At 38.8% G+C, this 26,397-nt stretch overlaps 1 protein-coding gene across 1 annotated transcript in view; it reads left to right on the top strand.

The window, feature by feature from the left end:
• TRHDE (thyrotropin-releasing hormone degrading enzyme) overlaps positions 1-26,397 on the top strand; it is a 205,995-nt gene that overhangs the window by 10,450 nt on the left and 169,148 nt on the right. The window contains exon 2 of the mRNA XM_010003071.1: positions 22,315-22,441. Coding sequence (XP_010001373.1) covers positions 22,315-22,441 — 127 coding nt within the window. The remainder of the gene's footprint in view (positions 1-22,314; positions 22,442-26,397) is intronic.

Genomic DNA, 26,397 nt, shown 5'->3' with positions numbered 1-26,397 from the left:
CCCCCCCCCTTCGAGTCTAAAAGAATAATTCTCCTTATCTTAATGAAGTTCTGCTGTCTGGACTCAGGTGATGGAAAGGGAGTGATGCCCAAACTTGGTTTTCTTTTGGTTTTTATTCCTTAGCAATGTTTGAAATGTGTTAAATGTGTTTGAAATGTGTGAAATAACAGAGTGATCACAGAGAATATCTGACATATTTCACCCCACAGTACTTTCACTATATCACCTTTCTGTGATAAGCACCAGCAAAGGTAATAGTAGCGTTCTGCCCTCACTTGGAAGCCTCCTATCATCTTATGCTCAAGTTGTATTCATGCAAATGTTTGTCCATCTAATTGCAGAGATGCATATGCATCTGTGATGTCTATGTAGTGTATGTTTGCCTTTGTACTTGAATTTAAACTCTCGCTATTCTAGTTCCTACTGGGAAAGGGATGTATATTATTTCTTCTCTATTCCCTTTGTTTCCTTTGAAGGGACACATGTCAGGGTTTTCTTATGGAACCTGGGATCTTTCTCATTTTGAGATTTAGTTACATAGAATCACAGAATCATCACAGTTGAAAGGGACCTCTACAGATCATCTAGTCCAACTCCCTTACTAAAGCAGGATCACTTAGAGCACATTACACAGGGCTGCATCTAGGTAGGTCTTGAACACTTCCAGAGAAGGAGATTCCTCAACCCCCCTGAGCAGCCTGTTCCAGTGCTTTGTCACCCTCCCCATAAAGAAATTTTCTCTTATGTTCAGATGGAACATCCTACATTCCAGTTTATATCCATTGTCCCTTGTCCTATTGCTGGGCAGTACTGAAAAGAGCCTGACTCCATCCTCCTTACACTCACCCTTTAGATATTTATGGACATTAGTAAGGTCTTCTCTCAGTCTTCTCCTCTCCAGGCTGAAGAGTCCCAGCTCTCAACCTTTCCTCGTAAGAGAGATGCTCCAGTCCTCCAGTTGTCTTTGTCGCCTTCTGCTGGACTCTCTCCAGCTGTTCCCTGTATCTCTTGAACTGGGGAGCCTGAGCCCAGAATTGAACACCGTATTCCAGATGTGACCTCACTAGGGCAGAATAAAGGGGGAGGATGGCCTCCCTTGATCTTCTAGCCACACTCTTCTTTAATGCGTCCCAAGATACCATTGGCCTTCTTGGCCACAAGCCACAGTGCTGGCTCATTGTTGACTTATTGCTTACCAGGACTCCAGGATCCTTCTCCTCAGAGCTACTTTCCAGCAGTTCAGCCCCTAACTGTCACTGTTTGACTCAAGTCTGACAACAATGCTCTCGATCCCCTCCACCCTCCCTAGCTAGGGAAGGAGAGAGAGAAAAAGAGAGAGACTTGGCTAGATTGAAAACTAAACTACACAGCTTTAATTAAACACTAATGAATGATACAAGAAAATATATACAATTATATACAGGTATATTCAGGAATGGACAAAAACCTCTCGCCTCCCCCCACCCCCAGCAACTCCCACAGCACTTCCCTGAACTGGGAAGAGTCCCGAGGAATCCCGGAGCTGCTGCTGAAGAAAGCACAGAGTGATGAGGGTCATGAGAGCTTGAGCCTAAGGGTCGACAGTGATGGAGAATGAACAGAGTCCTCCCCGGACACCGGCCATGGATGGAAGAGAAGGGAAGAAAAAAGGAGGAAGGAAGTTGTCTTCTGTGATCTCTGACCTTCCTTTGAGCTTATGTAGATATATGGAATGGAATATCTCTGGCCAGTTTTGCTGTCTGTCTAACTCAGCCTCCTCCGGGGGCATCACAGATCTCCCCGTAGTGTCTGAGCCGGCAGAGTGAAGGTGCGACCTTGAAGCCTCAGTAGTTAGAAAAACATTCCAGTGTCTTATCAGCCTAGCAAAACACACAGTTGCTAGTTAAAAGAAAGCTTACTGAAGGAAAAAAAAGTCAGTAAAAGGAACACTGGCTTCATCCTGGCTCAAACCAGGACACTAACCTATACCGATGCGTGGCGTTCTGCACCAGGTACAGGACCTTACATTTGCTTTTGTTAAATCTCATTAAGTTCCTCTCTGACCAACTTTCCATCTTGTCCAGGTCATGCTGAATGTCCCAGTGGGTCCCCAGTTCTTAGCAAGCTTTATTGCGATCTGCCATTGTATCCGTGACATGTGGTGGTATTGCCTTTTTGTGACTGGTTTAAAAAAAATGCAGAATGTGGTACTTTGCTTTCCTTGGAGCTGTTTCATGTTTCTTTTTGAACCAAGCCTGTTTGGTCTGAACTGAAAATTTAGGCAGTACAAGTAGTTTTAAAGTTACGTTGCAGTCACCCACTGACCCTAAAGATCACTTTTAAAAAAGCTTTAATATGCAGAGGATTTAGAAATAGAGTAGACTTTTTTTATGTTGTCTACTTATAAATGTAACATCTGTTGTGGATGGGGATAGAACAAGTAAATAGGCTTCAAGGTAGTAGAAAGATGACTTGGCTGGCAGCATGACATCTTGGTGTAGACAAAAGAAGTTTGAAACTTCTCCTTGTGTATCTGTATTGTGTGGCTTTTGATGATCCACAGAGGACCAGCAGTCGTTCAGAGTTGCTATGGGAAGTATTGTATACTTTGTCTGCTGAGTCAAATCACATTAGCTTCTGGCCAGAAGAAACATGTGAAGCATATAGAGGAGATACAGTGGTAGCTTCGAGTTAAGAACCTAGTTCAAAACGGTGATGTGGAAAGCATGAAGTAGCTTGAGAAAGTCAAGGAGATGAAAGCTTGTGACTCCTTTCTATGAAACAACTTCAAAATGCCTGACTAGCTTGTACATGAGAGCTGCTTAAGCAGCAGAAAAAGTTCAACAAAAATGTAATTTAGGTATGGAAATGAAGATTTGTAATTTGCATGGTTACAATAGGGCATATTATGACATTTGTCTTTACTACAAAATGCTTTGATGAGTCACACATGACTAGGAATGATTATGCTACCATGAAGTATTATGAGGATAAAAAGAATCCGTGAATCATAGTGCAGCTGGTAGTGTAGAGTTGCCTAGTTGCATAGTTCTGTTATTCAGGGGTTGATGGCTAAGAAGAAATATCCTGAGTACTGTTTTCTATACACATATGTGCTGTAACAGCATTTAAAATATTTAAATACATTTAATTATATAGTCTATTGCCTAATTGAGCTCACCAGTACAATGATACCTTGCAGTACCTACATGAGGAAGTCCAGAAAAGAGCAAAACTGCGTCCCGTGCAGAATCAATCTGCTCTGAAAGATGCTTTCTCTCAAATGCAGGGGAGATTTAACAATGTTGAGGTGTTTTCATTAGGTTGAGCTACTGTAACAGTTACAGTAAACAGTAACAGTACAGTAAACAGTAAACGTTTACATGTGTAAGTGCTTTTCCATATTTATTGAGCTCCATCACCTGAACTTGGACAAGCTCCCCAGTACCTACCAACTCTTAATTGTAGATTTTTATATCCTTTTCTTTTTCTTCAGTGCCTGCATCTAGTCACTTCAGACTTACTGTACTTCAGATCCAAGGACTTCTGTTTTCCTTTTCAGCAGAAGAAGTTCAAGTAATGTTGCTGAACCATAGGCTGCAGTTTAGTGTGGTATGTAACAGTGTAGCCGAGAGCTGCTACTGAGCTCCTCCCTTGGCTGCACACTTCTGCTGTTATCTGTCAGTTCTAGTGATCTGTGGCTAAACAGTGAGCCTGCTCACTGCTATAATCCCGAGGGAAATTAAAGAAAAAAATGAACATTTCAACTGAACCATCAACCTTTTGACTGAACCATCTCACCCAATGTGTGGGTAGTCCATGGATCCAACTTGGGAGGAGAAGTTGCATGGCTGTCCTTTTTAGTCACATGCCATCATAGTTGTTGAGTAAGAACAATATAAAACTGTGAAAGTATTTTGCCACTTTGACTGTGGACATGAGACTCTTTCACATCCAAGCTGCTCGTGTTATTACTCAGGTGAAGAAGTTAGTGTCAGGTGCTTGGTATGTGTGAATTACAGGTGAGACTCTTCAGAGAGGTGAGATGTTTTTACCATTTTTCTAACCCTGCTTCACCTTCCTAATTATTAAAAACCCATTATGAGTTATTTCCTGGGGTCTAGCTGTGCTGTTCACTATAGTTGGGGGGAAAAAACCTGTTGTATTATTGACTGGGAAGAGGCACTGTGCAAGGGACATACCGTCAGAGCTGGCCTTCAGGTCATGTGTTAGATTACATGGACTTTTTTTTTTTTTGCCAGTGTTTTCAGAAAAAAAAAAAAGAAAAGTGCTTATTGTAAGAACAGCTACAGAGAAAAATGTTTTCCTGTGTCCTATGTGGAGACCAGTTTATCAGTGACCCTGACCTGGAGTTATACATGGGCCACTGGTTTAATGGCCTCTAAAGAATCTGCTCTCCATGATCGTACATTATCCATGTTGGAAACTGTTGCACTTTGCTCTCCGTAACAATTGGTGGCAATGAGAGCTGTATTTTACTTGCATGTCTCGTTTACTTGAATGCATTTATTCCACAGTTTCATTGGTTTCCTTCTTTTTGTGCTGGGATGATTAGTGACTGGTTGTTCTTAATTCGCTTCTTGTGTACCAGTCCTGATTTTATAGATGGTTTAGCTGTCCTTTTTCACAACTCAAAAGTACTTAATAATCTCATAGTATGGGATTCACTTCACATCTCTCCTTATTCTTACCACTTTTCTCTCTGCCTTTTAAGTTCTACAGTGCCTGTTGTGAAACACTGAGCGAAAGAGAGGGTGGTGCCACAACTGCCTGCAGTACTCAAACTTGATATGCTTGAGTTTGTTCTGTGGCATAATAATGCTTTTTTATTCTTAATCAGTTGTAACATTGTGTTTGCTTATTGAATATCTGCTGAGCAGTGAGCTCACATTTTCAGAGACCTGCCTCTAGGAATGTCCCCTGAACTGTAAATAATTTAGACTCTATTACTGTATATGTATAGTTAAGGTTATTTTTGTTCCTGTTTGTGTTTCTTTGCACTTACCAATGTTTCATTTGTTATTATGAGATTCACTTGCAGCATTTTGTACATGTGACTGTTCTGAATAATTCTGTACACAATGCACACTTTTTGGCACATATGTCCATGTCTGTTTTGGACACATTCCTTATTGGTTATCTCAGATGCGTGTTCTATTTTGTTGCAGGAAACTTTGATGAATCTTTATTGAAAAGCTGAAAATTATTTTGGCAATACAGTAATATACATGTCTGAAAAGCTGAATGGGTTGTTGCTAGAAGTCATAGGTAATTATGGTTCAGGTCACTGCTATGTGAGAAGTCTGGTAACATCAACACTTGAAATTGCTATGCTGAAGTTGGCCAACATCTTAAACATTTTGAGTGTATTTTAGTCAGTGTCAGATGACCTGATGTAGGTGTACCTGTTGTCGAATATTCTGAATCACTCTAGGTTCTAATAACTCCACTGAACAGACCTCCACTGACTGACAGTGGAGGTACAGGTACCATCTTGTATGTAGGCGTGTACATCTTGGAGAGCTTTAGGACCTGAAAGACATCTGAGGCGTCTGTCACATCTGCTTTGTGAAGCATCAGCCTAACCATAAGCTTTTGTGTTTTGACTGTAATTCTGTTACATTTGTTTTTTGAACAACTCTTCTTACTCTGCCTTATTTCTAGAAGGATGCATTGTCTGTCATGACAGTAAATACTTTGATTTTGTTGTGGTGGGAAACAGGGTTAAAGCGTGATTCAAACTTGATTCACAAACTAAGAAGACAAGTTCAGCTGGTGAACTGAAAAAGTTTGCACATCCCTGGTGAGATGCTAACACACTTAAAGGATAAGTACTAGAACACCAGGAATAATTTTTTCTTCTTTATATTTCTGATTTTCCTGATTTTAGTGGAATGCTAGTAATTTACAAGTATCACAAGTTGAATGAACAAAAAATTGTAAAAACTGTGGTTCTGGTATAAGGAAAACTGTTTTTGCATCGGTCACTTTATTTTTTTGTTAAAACATCCAAGGGTCCAGTTACCGGAAGATGATTTCTCTTAACAGAGGGCAGGTTAGAACCACAAAAGAAAAATCATGTCATTGTTTGAAAGTCTGTCTATGCTAGAGAAAGACAGCTAATGAAGTATTTCACTGGTCTTTATATAGCTGGACAATGCCAAATATAAAATTGCTTTGGGAACTCTAACATGGAAAAACTGGATCTTTCATACCTGAATTTTTAATCTGAAAGAGGCTGTATGTGGTTTTGTACCATTTTCTGCTCATCAGCATTCAGCAACACTGCAGGATAGAGGAAAAATACAGAAGTGTAAGAAAAAGATAAAAGGAGACTGGGAGCTGAAAAAAGATAAATGACTTTGCTGTCAGTGCAGTACAATGAAAAATCAAATCAGTGCCTGGCAAAACACAATTGCCCAGTATGGCTAACTCCAGACAGTGTTTTAAGTAAAATACATGCCTTTTGTATTTTATTCTTGTATTATTATAAAGATAAATGACTTTGTTATTAGTTGATTGCGAGGGAAATGGATGTCCTGATTCTGTAAAGTCACAAGAATGAGTATGACTTACATGTTTAGTTCTGTTCAGTTGTTGACTTTGCCAATAATGGAATTTTGTTGTAGCCAAGGCAAGTCCTCTTATAACCTATCTTTGTTTTTTTTTGGGCTGAGTTTAAAAAGATCCTGCAAGCAGGATGCACTCACCTTAAGTGTAAAACAACTATTTGTTTTATAACACACACAAAAGATACCTAGGAATTAATGAACTACTAGGCTCAGTGTTAGTGTGCTCACCATTGCTCTCAGTCTTTGCTGGCCTGGCAGGCATTGGCTGTTGGGGAAGGATTCTGCTGCATGGCTCCATTCAGCAGACTCTCAGTGTAGCTGAGCTGCCACCTTCACCAGCTTTGATGGTACTGATGAGGGTGATGACTGAAGGTGATGATTCCCAGTGGGGCCAGCTAGCCTCTCTTTGTTTTTATACATTTGTGTTGATGCCGTCTCTGTAGTCTTAACCTCTGCAATTTCCATGTGTTTATCTGCCTCCAGACTTTCTCATAGCACCTCTTCAGTAGGTTCACAGCTAGGCAATACCAGAGCTGGACCTTGGCATGCAGGCAGCTGAATCCCTGGATGTTGAAAGCAGAGTTACAAGGGAGGGTTTTGGCTATAGAGGTAGTATTTACATGATCAAGTTACACTGTAATCAAAAGTAGTATAAAAACTAATCAATTTCATTTTATCAAAAGAAATAATAAAAATATATTTTATGTATTATTTTAAAATAATATTAATGTTTCAAATAATTATGGATTGGCACAGCGCTGCGTTGTTTGTAGGAAATGCAGAATGGAAACATAATTCATTTTAGAATATGCCCATACTGGAATAAAAATACAAAAAGGAATTCACAGCAACTTTGAAAGACTTTTGCAAACTTGCATTTTGTTCCTGATTGGCTCTGACAATGTATTTTTAATGAATGTAGTCTTGAACATCTGCAAACTGTTTGCAAGCTTGAATTTTCTTTGCACATAGCTGACTGTGGAATCACAGACGCTGTAATCATGGATGCTGTGTCTACACAGTACCTACTTTCAAAATAATAATAATAACACCACCAATAATAATAATAATAACAATAATAATAATATAGCAATATTGTAATCCCTTCCCTCTCAGTTAAACTTCAGTGTTCTAGATAGTTTCATACTAGTGTAATGTGCTGTTGGCTGTTTATCTTGGCTCACAGATGAATGCAAATGGCCTCTAAACACCTTGTACAGCTGAAAATACACTAGCTTTCTAGGTTGTTAATCTCCAGCTTATTCATTTTAGTCAATGAATCCCAGAATACACAAGTGTATAGGAGGCTTCTGAACTGGAGGTCTGTCTTCTTTTCAGATTAGATAACAATGTACAAGCCGGTTGGGAGCCCTGTTTTTGTATCCAGAGAATGATCTCAGGTTGCTGCTAACTCTCATCATGGAAGTTAAATAAGATAGAATTGTTCACAGGATCATATGTTTCATGCATTCCCATACTTTCTAATTCTTTGTATTGCTATTGATGACAATTTTAAATCCTTGAATACTTCCCTATTAATGCAGGACAGTGTACAGCTAGGAAAGCTATTAATACATAAACTAGCAGGGATAGGTAACATACCCATTAAGGTCAGGTGTAGAGACACCACTAATTTAAATGGAGAGACCATATAGTTGTGATCATACTGTGTAATGTGGGGCTTAAATGCATCACAAGTAAACTCTTCAAACATTTCATTGTTCGGTGTAGACAAACCTTTAAACCTGTATTTGCTTTCTTAGCTCAGTTTTTGTTTCAAGCTGCAGGAACAAAAGGGCGTAAAGTGCTATCAGATCTTTTCCTTGCTGTGCTTACTTGGCTTGCTTGTGTGAGTGATTTAGTAACTTGGTCTATTTCCATACTTCCTGAGCCCTCAGTGAGCTAGGATTTGGAGTTTGTTCCAAGAACAAGCTCTTTCTAGCATGTGATAAAGATGCTTCAATTTTTATGAGCTGAAAGGCCACTGCCTATTAAACTGTTGTGTTTGTTTTCTTCCCTTTAGTACCACCTTAGAGCTTTCAGAACGCCTGTTGCTTAAGAGTCTGAAAAACCCTTAACCATCTCAGCAGTAATTACAGTAAAAATCAGCATTCAAAGAAGAGTTATTTCTCAGGGTTGAGTGAGTGAGCTTTGCAGAGTATGCATCAGTGAAACTTGGATTGGAGAAGACCAACGGAGCAGCCTTTGCAGCTGCCTGAGGATCTGTGGTGTTCTGCCTAGATATAGAAAATGATGGAGAAGGGGAAGGATGTGGAGAGCAATGGCTGTTCAGCTAACTTACAGCTACTGCACGGCTCATATATGACCCCATTCCTGTGTTGGTGTAAAATGAGTGAAGCACATCTGTTCTTTTTAAGGTGTGATGAGTAATCCTTTGTGGAGCACGATGCAGGTACAGCATGGGGATCCCTTAATTGGCACTGACTTAGCTGCCTCTGGAACAGAGAGTGGGATAGCAATGTGAGCGGAGCGTCATGTCCCAGGTCATTTACTGTGCTGCAAGTCAAGGCTTATTAGCTCAGACACAGCTCTGCCTCTGCTGTACATGAGTCTTGAGTGATGCTGGACTGTAACATCCAGTGATGCCAGCGTGCCTGCTAGCTTCTCTGCACCATGGTCTGCTGCCTAGGGCAGCTCTTTCCTCACAAGCATGGTCTAGGCTGCTGCTGTTCTTGCTCGTGTCTCATTTTGCCCTCTCCTCTGAGAGGTTACTGTTTTCTCAGGCTGAGCTTACCTTCTACAGGTCTGCAGTGATCCTGTGTTTAGTCATTTTTTTCTGTGAGTAATGAGGCCCTTTCATTTTGTTAGAAAAACAGAGGCATAGTACTCTAACAATTGTTTACCATAATCTGTGGCTACTAACCTTTTTTGTATTTTCATGAGCAATCTGGGCAGTGATCAAATACAGCTGTAAAGTCACAAGGCCTGTTTGGATTCACGAGTGTAAAGCACAGAGGGACTTGAGAACAGCAGCTGGCTCTGTAGTGTTTGGGAGTCCTTAAAGTACAGCAGCTGGAGGCTGTCTGTCATAGGCTTAATCCTTGGGGGTGCTGACAATAAGATTGACTGGACCTTGAACAAAGGAACATTTTTAAGCTTTAGCCTTTAGTTTAAGAAGGAGTCAGTCAGTACTCTGAGCATGCGATCCAGCAGTGACGCTTCTCCCTGGGATTTATTTCTTGTTCCCTCATACTTTTTATTTCTTCTTTTCTCTGCCTAATAGGAAACAGCAGCTTAAAAGACCCTCATGGGAAAAGCACTGTAGATATTTTAGAGGCGGTAGCAAAAAAGCTGCTTGAGAGCTTTAGGCAAAACTGGCAGCAGAATAATAGTGAGTGATATTTATAAAAATGTTTTTCTTACAAGCTTTTGGTAGCAGTTTCTGTCACTTCATACACTGATCTGAAGACTTTCAACTTGTTGGTTTATGCTTTCTCTGCCTAGCTCCTTCAGTGCCCTTCTCTTTTTCATGATCTTCCTGCTTCCCAATGGCGTTAGTGGTAGTTTGCATCTTTCACCAGTCCAATTTTCAAGCAGAGATGCACGCCCCTCCCAACCTTCCCCTCCTCACTGATACATTGTTGCAAATAATCAGCATACCTAAACTGCCTACAGGCTCAGACTGTTTGTCCTTTTTCACTGCCCTGCCAACAACAGTCAAGCACTAGGAAACTGGGGGGAAAAAAGCTACTGGAAATCCTTTTCTGATATACTGAACCTAGAAGCATCATCCTTATAAAGTCCTGGCTTTATCCTTCCCAATGTTCATATACCATGGAAGCTTAAAAAAATTTTGTGTTTATTCATGTCAGTACTTTTGGTAGTCACAAATGCTCTTGCTGCTCATACATTGTTGATATTGTCCCTAATAACTGTTCTTGATGTTTGTTCATCTGCAGATCTCTGTTTTTAGACACAGTTTGTGCTGTGGGCAAAGACAGGATCAGAGCAAATAGAGCCTGCCATTGTAAAGGTGTACCTTGCACTATGCAGTCAGGGTATGTATCATGAGAGGGAATGTTGTCTTAAACTCCCAGAAAGTGTTAAAAAGAGAGAGACTAATGAAGCTGTTATATTGACATGGATGTCAACTGGAAGCTGAGCAGGGGAATAGCTTTCTTCATCAGCTGAGGAAAGGGAAGAAAGGACTGTTCAGACAATGGTGATCTTCTCCATTGTCAGCAAAGGAATATATCTGTCGAGTCTGTTTTATTGCTTTTGGAATTGAAGAAATGATTATGACAAAAATGCCTTATTGGTTGTTTATTTAAATCTTAAACCTGTAGTGTGAGTTCAGTGTTGCCTGCAGTGTCACTGCCACACCTGCAGCATCTAAAAGTTTGGAAAATGCAGGTTTCAGAAATATTTCCCTTCTTTCAGTTTTCTCATAATCTGTTGGACTCCTGTCACATTTTATGCTTGTTAGCTTCCTGGGGAAGGATGTGCCTCGACTTATTTTATAAGAAAGGGTTTTAATCCTGTATCTCATTAGACGTGACTCTATTCTAAATTAATTTAACGTTAATACATCAGTATGAATGAAGAGGTCAGCTCTTGCCATATTGTTTTATTTTGGGCAAGCTGTGTTATGGTCATCCAGACCTGGTTTAATCTTAGCTGGTTAGTTGACTGTTGTCCAGATGTGAACCAGATGTGATGGTTGAGTTTTGGCTGATCAGAAAGTGTTAGCAAAGACCATTTCCATAGGCATGCAGAGGACTTTGCTGATTAACTTGCATCTTCCTAATAAGCAGTATGTCCTGAGTAGTGGAGGATTTAAGATGAAAAATGTAATTCGAATCATAAAATGTGCAAAAATATATTTTCATAATAATAAAAATATGAGTATTTAATATATTGCAAGGGATTTGATTTATAACCCTGCAATTAAACATTTTGTAGTATTTTAATTTAAACTATTCACATGTTGTTATACTAACATGTGTAGATTAAAATGAGCATGCCTCAGAGTTGTTTATCACATTTTTCTGAATATATCTGAGTACTTGAATTTTTCAGCTTCTTCTGTCTTAAGGTGCAAAAAGCCTCTATTTGCCAGTTTGTGTGTTTGTGATCTGCCACTTCTCATCTGTGTCTCTGCTGGTTGCTGGTTCAGCGACTAATCACCTTCATCCCTGTTTGTGGCCTTAGTCTTTCTCAGATGGAAGTTCTGAGATCGGACTAATTTTCTAATTGATTAAACCCTTCTGTTTTGTTTTTTCTATTTATAATTGTATTTTTCTTTTGGATTTTTTCTTTTTTAATAATTGTCATGTTATATACCGAGATTGGTGTATTCAGAAGAGGGCTGGAATCCTTCAAGGCATGGGTTGGAGACATTATTGATAGATAACTGCATCTCTCTTAATTTATCTTCTCTTGCTGAAGTGCTTATTCTGCCCATGGTTTTATCAGAAACTAGTTGTGCAAAAGTGTTTAGATGCTACTAGTACATAAGGCCTTTTTGTTTTATTTTTATATTGTTCTGTGGATTTGGAGGGTTTTAAGAAACATTTTAGATATTAGTTGAGAATCAGAAATGGATGATTGATGACATTTTCTTTAGTGAATTTTAGTATGAAAATTTTGACTTCTGGTTTCCCTGTTTAATGGTTTATAGATTTTGCTTTTATTGGTCAAATTGTTCGTCTCTCTGCTCCAACAAGCTTTTAGCCTGAAGGAACTCTCACTGTTAATATGGCTGCTGCTTTTATTGATGTAACCTGGTTTTGGTTTTGTTATGGATTTTATACCAGCCAGAGCACAACATTTTCAATTGTGTATTTTTCTTCCTCCTAAGGGCTAGGTACAATTTTTCAAAAAGTGTTTTGGGCGCACTCCAGCATAATGCAGACTTGTCTACAAAGTGCCCAGTTTCCTCAATGCCAACGAATTTTAAAGAGTACTTTAGAACTCAGTACCTTGCAAACAGTTTTCCATTAAGTTTACATGTAGTTCACAAGATAATCTCCTATGTTCCTTGTGCTTGTTGCTGTGCTAACAAGCTGTGCGTTGAGTAAATGCATATGAGCTCACAGATGAACTATGCTTCTGCTTTGTTTTTTTGTCATCTGTGCTCTTTATCTACCACAAATTTTTATTTTTTATTTTTTTTAATACCAAGAAAGATTAACTGGAAACATGATAAATCTGGTGAAATATACCTCCACCAGACTATGATTTCCACTGCGGTTGTGCTGAATTTACGTGACACATGAAAGTACCAGTGTGCTCTTTTCAGTCATCTTCTTTGGATTGTTATGTACAGCCTGTGTCTATCTTCTTCCAGTTTTTTTGTTATGCTCTGGATAAGTACATCAGTTAGTAGCTATTTTGTAGGGGAACAGTGTTGAAATATCTTGAAGTAATTTCTTGTGAGTAACAAAATAGTCTTTCCCTCTAAACAAAGCTAAATAGTCTCAGCATAGTAGCTGCTTTGCAAAGGTATTATAGGAATGGAATGGTTACTTCTAGATGTGGCTGAACATGAGGAACTGCAGCATTCAGAATGTCTTCTGAATCTGAGTAATTTCAGGGATCCTGGTCTGCAGTTTGGAATATAGTTTAGGTCTGTATTTGGAAAACACTTTGTTATTGAGGGACCTGAAAATAAGATTTTAAATTTTTTTTTGCAAATTTTTAATGGGAGAGGTGTATACTAGAAAATATGTTTCAGGAATAGTAATTTGATGTATGATGAAAGATGATTTATCAGTTCAGGACAGTGAGGAAATTTGAGTTCTATTTCAGATTTTTCTTACTGATAAAAGCCCATCTTTCTGCATCCTTTACTTATAAAATAGAGAAAATAACAGTTCATTTCCCCCATGTTTTGCCTTGTCTCTGTTTAGACAGAAAGACCTCAGAGTAACAGTCAACCCTTGCTCCTACTTATGTAGCTGACTGAGCACAGGGGAACATCATTGTCATATTCACAGCCTCTAGACAATGCCAAGATATAAATCAGTTTTCATAATTGCAGATTCTAATTTCAAATGGAATCACTTGAAATAAGGTAACATCTGTGTGCTTGTGACAGAGCAGTCTCTAGCCAGGTGAAGTTGGTCATACTGTAGGGCTGCTGAATGTTGTAGGTCCCTTATTAGCACTTTCTTTAAACTTGTGTACTTCTGAAACTCTGTTTTTTATCCAAGAGCAAGTGAAATGTTATTTATTAATATTTTGCAGTATGAATGCTTTGATTATAAAGTAGCTGATGATAAATACTCTGAATAAGAGAATTCTTTTAAATGCCAGTACAACCCCAGTCCAATGAAAGGCAATGGAAACTTAGTGCTACCTTTTGGGATAGGTCTACTGTAAATCCTTCCTGGAAGGAGAAGCTAACTCTCACATTACCTTACTGCTGGTGCTGTGGTGCAGAGTTTTTATGTATAATAGGTAAATTATGTAAATCTTTGGGGTTTTGTTTCTTCAAGCTAAGCTGATTTTTCACCTTCTACAAAGAACTGGAAGGAGCCTTAAGCAGTGAGATTTTCAACATTCAGACACTGAATTCCCCACTATAGCCAGGCTTTTCTTGGCTTCTTAGGCTGAAGCTCTGTAATGACTCAAATTTATAATTGTCCTCTCTTCTCTCCAGAAATGTGTTCTTATGATGGCTCTAGCACCAGCCTGGTGGTTGGCTGGGTGAGGAGGCTGGGCTGCCTGGACACAACCCACCTGGTTGGCATAGTTTGCCCACTTACCTGGTTGGTGGCTTGCTGTGAGATGAGATGAGCCCTAGTGTAGATGTAAGGAAAGAGTCAAGGCTGAATGGCTGAGTATGTGGTGGTGGAATTGTGTCAGTCTTACTCGGCTGAAATGATTCAGAAATGGTGTCTGTAATTACATTTGCTATACATTAGTTGCTAACATGTTCACTTTTTGTCCCTGAGCCATTTCAACAAGATGATACAGATCCTGAGTGCTCTAAATTAATCTCAATGGCACTGTGGTCAACAATATAGGTGATATTTTATTTTATGCCAGCTGAGCAGTGTTTGGATTTATATGTGAGTGCAGCTCATAAACTTTCTCAAGTCTTTTATTATCTCTTCTTAAGTTAGAAACTGTGGCGAGTCTGCATGACAGTTTTGCCTCCTGGTAGAAGGTATCATTGCATCTTTGGCTGGAGCAGTCAGCAAACACATGCATTTGTTTTTGTTGAGATGAGATGTTGAGATGGGGCAAATGGATGTTTCTCCCCTGCATTTCTTTTTACTTCTTTCTCCTTCAGGATAATGCTTCAAATTTTTATACAGGAATGTTAGCTATGTCAGTTTGAAGCCTCTTTCCCCTTGTCCTGCAACAGTGTTCAGGCACCCCTGTGCTTGTATTTAGTTTCCTGAGAAACCTTTCTACCAGTATTGCTCCCTCCATGATAATTTCTTTCATATAAACTTTAATTTTAGTGATGACTTCTGTTATTTTAGCTGGTTTATTGTTGAAGCTCTCTTTATTGAGGTTGGTTTGTTTACTTAAAAAAAAGTTCTACCCAACCTCCAGCAAAACGATGTTTCCTTAGAGCTTATCAGGTCATTGTACTGTCTGTGTTTCTAGCTAACTTTTTTTTTTTTTAAATAATAATCCTAAATTTATTAAAAAACTTAGATTATAATTATATCTAAAAAAGGTTTAGTGCAGTGCTGTATGTGGCTGCTCAGTTTGGAGAAGAGTCATATAAAGATGAGCCATCCCTGTGGTGTTCAGTAAGTACATTTAATTACTATACAGTCTCTTTTGGATATTGTCTGTGATGAATAATTAATAGTGACCCAATGAGGTTACAAGCAAGACTGTTGCATCCAGACACCCATCTGAGCATTAAATATGTAGTGTGAACGTATATTTATGTCTGTAACAATTATGAAAACAATACCTGTGCCTAAAATAGTGAGCAAAATAAATGTTAAAACAGCTGTCAGATTATAAAGTAAATAGAAGCTTTTAAGAACACTGGCAATGATGTGTTTTCAAGTTGAGAGTGTCACTTGGTGCGGAATTATTATGGATTTTGAAATGAAGAGCATAAGAATATTTTCTTCTCTTATATGAATTTTCTAAGTGGCTGCTCTGTTGAAATGTTAGGGCTTCCTGAAACATGTAAATACATTGTTTAAGGTTAAACTCATATTTAAAATTAAACATATGCATAAGCGCTTTTTGAACTGAGATTTTAAAATAATTGTGAGATCCTACATATACCAGTGCTGGGCTGAGCCTGTGGGTATAGTTACACAGAGGACTGCAGCTAGTTTTGAGGGGCCTCCCAAGAAGAGTGCTTCGCGTGGAGTCTACTGGCTTTGAGGGAAGGGATTAAAGAAAAAAGATTATTCCCAGGGTGACATTGCTGACACCAGCTGATATGCAGAAACATCTGTTCCATAATGGAAAAGCACTCTGAGCTGCTTTGAAGCACCTGGCAAAGTTACTTTTAATTCTGCTTGAAGTGGGTGGGAGGGGAAACTATCTTTAATTGCTGTGGATTCCTGTGTTGGCACAAGGTTACCTAATGCATGCTTGCCTGAGAAAACAAGATTTTACATTGTCATCAGAGTTTTCCTTATAGCACATTGGATATAAATGTAAGATCCAGTCAATGGTCCTGCTTCTCATGATCTGGACTATCAGTGGTCTTGACCAGAGGCCCTTTTTTTTTTTTTTCTTCCCTTTTTTTTTTTTCCCCCTATCCTGTGAATTGTCTAACAAGAGCTACTTGTGTGGTGATCTGAATACATGGCAGATGCTGTTGGTGAAGATTGCCCACCACTAGATAAGTCATGTCACCTCTGAAAGTCTGATTTAAAGCCCCTGAAGTTAACAGGAGCCATTCAGTTGAAGTCAGGGGGGTGTTGTGTTAGCTTGTGACAGCCTAATGAGTCATCTACTCTCACAAGCCTTCACTTGCTAAAACGGAGTCACATTTTAGTCCTGTGGAGCAGTATTTCTCATCCAGGGAGCTCTGATCCCTCGGAGGGCATCAGGGAAGGCAGTGATGGCAATTGGCGTGGTCTTAAAACATGGAAAAATGGCAAAACATTTAAAGAAAAGATGCCTTGCTGAATTAATGCAATCTGTTATATGGGATTATCATGATCAGCAAACTTGACTCTTAGATGAAATAAAAGAATAAAAATATGTCTTGATATCAAGCAAAGTGACACTCCCCTAAAAAGATAAAACCACAGTAAGAATTAAGGTTTCAAAGGGAACACACACATAAGTAGAAGGTGATGTACAGAATAATGTCTTCAGTATCAGGCTTCAAAGGTAAAAGTGGATATTTAATTCTAAAGTAAGTGGTGGACTCTGTAGTATGGCATGCTTCAGGCTTACAAGTCTCTTACTGTAACATCCTGATTTCTGTCAGTTTGTCAGCTTCCTTAATTCCCTGGGGAAGCAGATTTGCAGTATTGTTGGCACCTTTAGCAACCTCTAGTACTGGAGGGAGGACTTAATGTGGTTCTGTCTTCCTTCACCTTTGGTGAATTCCTGCAGAGGGAGGAGGTTGGACAACAGCCTTTTTGCAGTTAGACATGTGTAAATAATGGATTTTTACTTTTTATTTATGTGGTCAAAACACTGAATGTGTTCCTTATTCCTCCTACCTGCAACGCAGAACTAAACAAACCCTTCAGTTTGACCTGAAATACTTCACAGAAAGTGAAAAAAGATGGCAGGTTTTTCTGTACTGTTCTTCATCCCTTTCATCCTTTTTCTTTTTTTCACGTATTTTAACTTCAATGCAAAAAAAAAAAAAAAGAGAGAAAGAAAAAACCCAACACCGTTTGATTTTAAAATGTCAAAAATAGGACAGTTCCACATTTTCTGAAGCCATTCCTTTATTCATTATCACTAGTCCTTGGTACAGTGGAAACATTTTTAGTCAACATAGTATTCAGCAGAAATTAAGATGTTCATTGCTGTTTACAGTTTGGACTTGTCAGAAGTTACTCATTGTACCTTGTTACTAATTCACATATTTTTTAAACACTTGGAAGTCATAAGACAAGCAAAACTTTTTTTTCTTTTTAAACACTAATGCTCTTTTTGATGAATTATTTTTACCTGCTGTAGACAAGAAGATTTTCTCATGAACAGTAGTTAATAACCTGGCTTTAGCTAGATGTGATTTGTTCTAAATCTGTTGCATATTTCTCAGAATATATCACAACCTGTCCCTCATTGTAGGAGACAGCTCTAGTTTTACATTCACATTCATCTATTCTGATGGCTTGGTATTACAAATATTTTAAAACTACTTTGGTTTCTTTTATGTAACAAATGCTGAAATATAGACTACAGAAAATGTTGCAGTGTAGAATCATACAATAGTTTGGATTGTAAGAAACCTTTAGTGGTCATCTAGTCCAACCCATCCGCATTGAGCAGGAACATCTTCAACTAAATCAGGTTTCTCACAGCCCCATCCAGCCTGGCTTTGGGTATCTCTGGGGATGGGGCTATTAATACCTTATAGCAAATACATAGAATTTACCATACCATTTTCCAGAATATTTTAGTATTTTATCTAATAATGCTGCCAAAGTAATTCTAAGAACTCGAGTTATTGCACTAATATTTTAGAATTAATCCTTCAGGATTATTTTTCTGTGATGGTGTCCGAGTGTGGTTATTGTATTGTCTTTATATAAAGTTTTCATGAAAATAGCCCAGGGCTTCTGGAGAGGAAACAAGGGTAAACAACTTGCATTTTTGCTCACTTTAGAAAAAGAAAGAGAAAATACACATTGCAGAAATTTCATTTCAGATCTGTAATAACTTCTTGTTCTGCTGTTAATGGAAGTAAAAATGCTTTCTAGCGAAGTGTGTTGGATCTCCTCTTTCAGCAGCTGTGAACTATAAGAACAACAGTGTCTTAAAAATGTCAAAGCGGAGATCTGGATTCAAACTTGTGGTAGGAAGGAGACAGTCTAGTCTGGTTCCATTTGAGAAAGAAATGAGAGGTTTGGATTTTTTTTTTTTTTCTTAGTAGTCAGAACTGCTGAAAGATTGATATTGGTTGTGAATGTAGGTACAAGCGAGTTAAGAAAAACACCTTGGACTTTAGGCTGATCACGTGAACTTCGTTATATTAATAGGTATTATGACATTGTAATTATAAATACAATCCTGCATAAATTTTTTGTAGCATTTTTTGTAATTTAAGACACATAGGGAACTATGCTTCGTCAGGACACCACCAGTGTACTGTTGTCTGAACAGTCCCTACCTTATTAGTTCCCAAATACGGAAGATACTTGGTGCAGGCTGTCAGGTGGCCATGAGACCGAGTGCCATCTTTGAATTCCCTCCCTGCCCAGATCTGCCACCAGAGTTGCTGTGAGATGCCGAGCAAATTACATAACCTGACATAGTCTCATTTAGTCCCTAATTGTGTGTTACTAATTTTCTTAATACCCAAATTAAGGCACCTGTGACCAGACAGAAAGCTGTGCAAACTTCGCTGCTGAAACAAAATATAATGAGAACAGTGCTTTTATTGTGTACAATAGAACTGTGAAGTATACTTGACATGAGGGATGTCAAGACAGGCACCCAGCATTAGTCTCAGTTTCTCTTTGTTCTCCACTTTCTTACATGAAAATAATAGTATAACTTAATCATGCAAAGATTGTGAAAAAGAACTTCACGGATGTTTGCAGGGCAGTAGGTGCCATTGCAGTGAGTGACGAATTATGGACCTGAGCTTGAAACCTTTAGTAGGAAAACATGTACTACTTTTATTTATATCTAGGTCTGAACCTGCAGAAGATTCTTTGTTCTGTCTCTTATTTAAATTAATGTAAAATTGAATTCTCAGTATAGTGATCAAACAGCATGTAGGAAAGTATATAATAATTATGTATTATGGCTCAGTTGAACGCAGTTATAAATTAACACAATGTTTCTGCCTTTTGAAATGAAAGCTGTAAACAAAAAAATTATCCTAAGCAAATCTCATGTCTTAATCTTCATTCTGCTTTATTTATTTAAGCTCTTCTTTAGAGCAGTATCTGAAAACTTTACAGTCTTTATTACTTTACACTTAGAATGTTTGTATAAGCTAAGGAAATACAATCTCCATTTTATGGACTTGGAGCTAAAACATGGTCAAGATAAGTCCATAATACATTAAATAATATTGGTGTGTGAAAGTTATTGGCTTCAGTTTCTGGCTTTTAGATGTCAGCCTTCAGACTGAGCTCTGAACCTAGCTCCTTGTCTCATGAGTGACACCTGAGAAGGTGTCATCCAAAACAGCTAGACAGATAGGCAGTGTCACAGACTGTCCCCTGTGGTAGCACTCTGTTATCCAGGAGGGAGTTTGCTGAGGCCAGAATTGTGTCTGTGGTGGTGCCTCTAAGGTTCCTCCATACATTTCACATTCAGTTGTTGGGTAGAAAGGCAGAAGCAGACCTGGCGTTTGAAGATGGCTGACATGGTTGGGGGAATGCCTGTTGCCTCAAAGGCCCTGAGAGATCAGGGCAAAGGCATGGGTAATTTCTGAACTGTGTTCCAATGTAGGGATGACCTTGATGTGAGGCATGGAGTCCTGGCAGTCCAGAGCTGTTCTGGGTAGGCAGAGACACTGTCAGGGAAACTTTACAGGCAAGATAAAACTATATTCAGCATTAGGCAGGTAGCAAATGAAGTTTGCAGCATTGCAGTTTTTTGAGCTTTGCTACCTGAGCTCCATCTCAGACACCGTTAAATGCCTTTTTTGCATTGGCCAAAAGACACACATTATAATGCAATAAGTGGAACCTTGATCTTCCTTGTATGTACGTATTTTTTTCTTCCCTTCTGTTGTCCTATTCCTTATTATGGATGCATTTGGCCACTGTCAAATTGAATGATTTTTTGCATACTTGGTTGGCTGACTCTTCTTTCCTAATTTGCTGATACAGTCAACTGTGCCAGTAAAGCAATTATGCAAAATTGTGTATAAAGGTTTAATGATACAAAACAGTGTTCGTCACAAATCTAATTGTGATTCTTACCATCTTTCCATAAACTAAAGGTTTTGAAATGCTTGAATTAGGATCTCTATGGTTAATGTATATTTTGTTAAGAAATACATTTAGAGTAGCTGATAAAGGAACATTTAATGTCTATGTCACTTTTAACTTTGGAAGAAAGCAGTAAACGAAGATAGTGACTTGGAATTGTTCAGATAATGGTTTATATGCTTGCAGGTGGTGATTATGAAAAGTCTGCTTTATTACATGTCTCATTAGGTTATGCTGTTATGTATTTTTCATTACAAATGATAACTATCTATGGCTGATTGTGCACTGAGTCTGTAATGTGATACAAAGATAAAAAAAAATATGAAGATGGACATAGTAACAAAGTAGGGTAATGTCCTTACATACTGAAAACAAAGAGATAGCAGATTAAAACAGAATTGACAGGTACAGTGTATGAGGTTTGGTATCTGGTTTCCACTCAGATAACTGAACCGGTTCTGGAAAAGAGAAGTAAAGCAGTATTTGGTAATTCTTCCACTGAAGCTGAAAATCCTATTGGCTTTTCTTGGTCCAGAACAGAGCTTTTAGCAACATTTCAAAACTGGTATTTCTGCTTCACGTTTGCATTGATGTTGTCTGATTTCTGCCCCACTGCTTTCCTCAGAACCCTGGCTGGGATTTAATCCTACCACAGGAAGTATTAGTGAGATATTATTAGGACTGATATTTAGTAGAGTCTCATTTGTCAGGCCATTATGTACTGCAGGTAGAGACTTTTGGCCATAGCCACAACGGACAAACTGCTTCCCCTTGGCTACTGTCATCTACTGCATATGAGGAGGGGGAGAGTGAAAAGTGGCTCTGTCCCTTTCTTGGTTAACAGTTCTTGCTAGCTGTGTGTCATCTTGGCACAGAGGAAGCTTTAAGGACTATAAAGAAAGGGAATAATGAGGAAACCTGGTGATGCTTTCTGCTACCTCCTTGACTGGGAGGGAAGCTGGTCACATTTGGATGGTGAATTATGAAGGTGAGTTCTGTTCTCTTTGGTGCTCTGTGTAGTCAAATGTGTGACGTATTTTATACTGAAGACAGCAGTCTGTGGCTTGTATAAAAAGCTTTAACTTACTGCTTTCTGAAAACAGAGGCCTGAAGCAGTCGCAGAGTTTTCAGGATTGTTAATTGTTTGTGTACATGAATGAGCTTATAAATGGTAGTTTTTGCAGGCTTCCAAAGCTCATTGAGGGTATCTGTGTCACTGCTGGAGAAAATAAAAGAGGAGGGTTTTTACATTTTTTTTCTACACCGTCTACTGATACTTCCAGACTTTCAGGGCTCGATGTAATGTGCCTTTAACAAACCGTGAACTTCTCTCCTACTGTGCCACTGCATCCTGCCTACATTCAGTGTAGGCAGAGAACCATTATACTAATCCAATCCCTTATCCTATCTCTAGCAAACACATGTAAATGTTTTTCTTTGAATATTTATTTTGATGCAAGGAGTGTTAAGTCTTTTATTTGGCAACACAAGGAGGACATTGTGACTTCTCAACTTTGTAACTTTAATTGTGGAAGTTCTGGTTTTCAGCTATGACACGTTTTGACAAATGTGTGGCAATCACGTTTGGCTTTAGGAGAGTAAGCCTTCCACCTCACAACAACCTTAGAATAGTTCCCTTCTGCAGGTAGAATAGCTTTAAAATGTAGATACTGAAATGAACAGTTTTTTGCTTTGTTTTTTAACAGGTACGGTTGTATGCAAGACCTGATGCAATTCGAAGAGGATCGGGGGACTATGCTCTAAATATTACCAGGAGACTTATTGAATTTTATGAAGATTATTTTAAAGTGCCCTATTCCCTGCCAAAATTAGGTAAGATTTACCCTAGAACATGAAGTTCACCCAGAGACCGGAGATTGTCAGCTTTATAAATTAAATCTATTATTACAATGCACTAGATTCAAAGACAAGGAATGTTAGGGTTGATTTACAAGGATCACTAAGTAGCAATTTTTCACATTTTCCTTGCAGAGGAAGGGAAGCCAAATTGTTTCCTCTCCAGCCTCTCACTGAAAGGAGCAGGAAGTAGTTGGTACTTAGGCTTGTTATGCAATGGGAAAAGAACTTGAACTGATAAGAACTGTCACTGATAAGTGGGTTGGATTCTTTTATGTTATTTATTTTGGTCCTTACTTTCATTAGATAGCCACTGGGAGATACTTGTTCTGGAATATTTGTATCTTGATGCCTCAGCTTTAGATGGGGAACAGAATTTAAAAGATTTGTAGAAACTAGGAACCTGTAACAATGCAAGGCAGTATTTTTTTATGCTGGCTTACGTGGTTTGTTAATGATGCTTAGTACATATCCTTAATTGTATTGTTGCTTATTGAAAGAATAGCTGTGAACTTCTTTTACTGGTCAAGTGACGTAAACATAAAAACTGTACATTTCTATTATTTTGTAAATAGTTTCTTTTCTTCCTCCCTCTCACCACAGTCAACTGTTCTCCTACACACTTAAATACTTTACACCATGTTATTACACACTCCCTCCTTCGGAGCATGTTTGATCAAGATCCAGAAAAGCCTATTACTCAGCAGCAGGAAGAGAGCTTGTATTTGATCAGAATTGGTAGAGTTGGAACCACAGGTGATCCACCCAGGAAATCAGGGTCTATTTCATTAAAACCCTTGCCTGCTGAGTAGCTTTATTAGTCTTACAGCTAACAGTGCAGGAGATAGATAAAGTAATTGATGTTGCTAGATGAGAGTGTTGCAGGTATTTTTTTTTCAAAAATGTGGTGGCATTTGTTTCTTGTAATCTTTAAATGGTGGGTTACAGGAAGTGTTCTCCTGAAGGAATATGCAGATGAGTTAAACATGGCATCTGCATCAGTCTGTCTGTGTGTCCTTTTATACCTGGCTTCAAGTGTGCAATGATGATTTCATAAAAGAAGTTACATACTTACTTAGGAGGAAAAAAAGAATAAAAACCTTTCAGTTGAATATAAAGGACAAACAGTGGGACTTTGATCAATACTTCAGGTAGTTTACTGAGGGTGCCAGGTAGAAACAGGGCACATTATTGATGATCTTGAAGGTCTTTTCCAACCTTGATGATTCTAAATATTTTTGAAATTTTGATTTGTGTATGAACACAGGTGTCTTTGTTCCCAGTTCAGCAGAACTAAGATGACTGAGTTTAAGCACGTGCTAGTAGTGTTTTTAACCCAACGGAGTGAATTTTATTTTTTTAACTAGAAGACGGAAGGTTAGGGACAGTAGTCTGGCAGGTGAATAGAAAGACTGAAAATGAAAACACTGTAGTCTGTCTACGATAGTGATTTTGGAGTAGTATTAAAGAATTTTTTGAGGGAGGAGACAAAACAGCATTAGCTATCATAGTGGAAGGATCCCTTGATACAGAAAACATGTCTGTGCTCTGAAATTTTGGGTCTGCCACCAGATGTGCTGCTCTTACAGCATATCTTGTTAAACTACTGACTAGCTTACTATGCAGGTGCTGTATGAGCTACCAAGTGATATCATGTTGGTGTCAGTGCTTTATGCTGAGCAGTGTGTGTGAGGACAAGGGACCTGCAGCCTTTGGTGAAGCACTTTTATCATCTACGTGGTCATTCATCCATTTGAACAATCTGCATGGTGGGCATGGGTGCATCTGAGGCTTCAGGTCCCTCTGATGCAGCAACACATCTGCGTTCGTTTGTTCAGTTTGTGTTTCATTGAAGTCCATTTCCACAAATACTAGGCATTTGGAATATGCTCATAATCTAAGATGATAATAAATCCACTAGTGTTCCCTATAGGATCCACTTTCTCCTGATGCTTTTGTCTACTTGACTGTTCTTGACCAGGCTTTTTTATGGGAGTTACATGCAGTCAGATGTCTGTGATTGCTGTTGCCAGCTGTGGGCTCCTCTGATTTCTTGGCAGCCTCTGTTACTATTGGGAGCTGTGAAAGAGATGGGGGAACCTTTTGTCACCCGATGACTAACATTTTTTTGGTTTTGTGGACTGTAATGGCTTCTGAATGTACTGGACAGTAGATTTGTTTGCCAGTTGATGTGAATTCTGCTAATGAATGTGAATTGGGGATGTTTCTCATTTGAATAACAAAATTAGAAGTACAACTTAGCTTGTAGATATGTGCTTTTTCCCCCCCCCCCATATCCTACTCTGAACTGGAAGGTGCTTGTGTAGGGTTGGGTTTAAGCTATTAATTGTTGTATGAATTCTATTTCTGAAAAATAAGTCTTTAAAACCCAGGTTTTTCCCAGACTATAAAATCATTATAAACACTAGGTAAAATGAGGAGTGGATAAAGCATTGAGTTTTATTTAATTCTGAAAAGATATGCAATAAGGTTTTTGTGTTTCTATGGGTGGTGAATGTAAAGTACATTTATGGAGTTGAATTGCATTTAATTTTAATCCTGCTTAAAATAATAATAATAATAATAATGATAATAGTCTTTGAACATGTAGAGCTTTGAGGATCTTTAAGACTGGAATACTTCCCCTATGGGGAATTATTAGGCAAGTATGCAGTCTTTACATGTGGACAGTTGTGATTCTTACATTGTGAATGATTTGGGGTGGAGAGGATGACTGTCTCTTTCAGCCAAGACTAAAAGGGTCACCTGATGAGGTTAGAAGGAGACAGTTGCAGAGACCACAAAAAAACCAAGAAGTGCAAGGGGAGAGAGACATGGATGAGTACTTGGCAAGGTCCTTCATGGGAGGGAATCCCATGGTTTGAAAATAGATACTGGGACATATTCGAGAGAGTGCTATTTGTACTTTTCTAGTCTTACTCTTTCTTGAACATCTGCTTGTTGCTGCTGTTGGAGAGCAGAATACTGTACTAGGCATTATTTTTGCCTGAGCTGGCAAGGCCAGCTGTATGTTCTTAGTCTTCCAGTTTCCCAAGTGTTTCTATGAAAGGGCCACAGACTGTCTTTTCCAGAATACCTTATGTACTGGAACTGAGAAACTTTACAAGTTACAAAAGACTGTCAGAACTTCATGTGTGATGCATAAACAGGCTACTTGAGTGAAGATTTTTGGGCTTCTGGGCCTTGTTTTTTCTCCCCTTAATAGCATTGTAGTGTTACAGTGTTAGTCGGATGCATCTGCTGCTTCTCTGAAAAGTTATTTTACAACTCTGTTTTGTTCTGTACTGTATTTAGACACCCAGGTAGTTATTTGCAGCACTATGGGTTGTGTAAAGGAACTCAGGTGCCTCAAGGGTCAGACACAGAATACTGAACTCATAGGCACTTTGCTTGGATTTAGGCACTCAACTGGCTTGTCTAAAATAGAAAGTTGATTGACCTGGTGTCACGATCCGTGACCTATTATATCTCCTTATTGGAGTGTATTAACTTATCAGGATTTGCTGAGAGATCCACATGTGGATATCGCCTCACACAGAGGATACAGGAACTTATGTCCTGACTTTTTTGAGTGAATAACTCGCTCAGTGCTTACTAAATTTCTAACAACAGCAAGGTTTATTGTGGGGAAAACGAAGCAATTTGGGGCAGGAGGTTCAAAAGGAGTGATTACAACACATTAAACATATATGGGTACACCTTAGTTACACATCTTATTCACGTGAGGGAAGCAGAGGGGAGGGATTTGCCCGAATGGCTGGATTATATTTTCCCCTATAAACTGGGGTAGCCGGAATTGTCTCACCACGGCAGTGCAGGTTCGATGAGCTGGGTAGCAAAGAGGCTGCAGGCACTCCAAGCGCAGGTCGCCCCCCCCCACCACAAAGCGGCGGCAGTCGGTGCGCGGCTCC

The sequence above is a fragment of the Chaetura pelagica genome, unplaced genomic scaffold (assembly GCF_000747805.2).
Source record: "Chaetura pelagica isolate M959 unplaced genomic scaffold, ChaPel_1.0 scaffold288, whole genome shotgun sequence".
NCBI classification, from domain to species: Eukaryota; Metazoa; Chordata; class Aves; order Apodiformes; family Apodidae; genus Chaetura; species Chaetura pelagica.
Note: the sequence above shows the minus strand (reverse complement) of the source record. Positions and strands in the feature narration are given on the sequence as shown.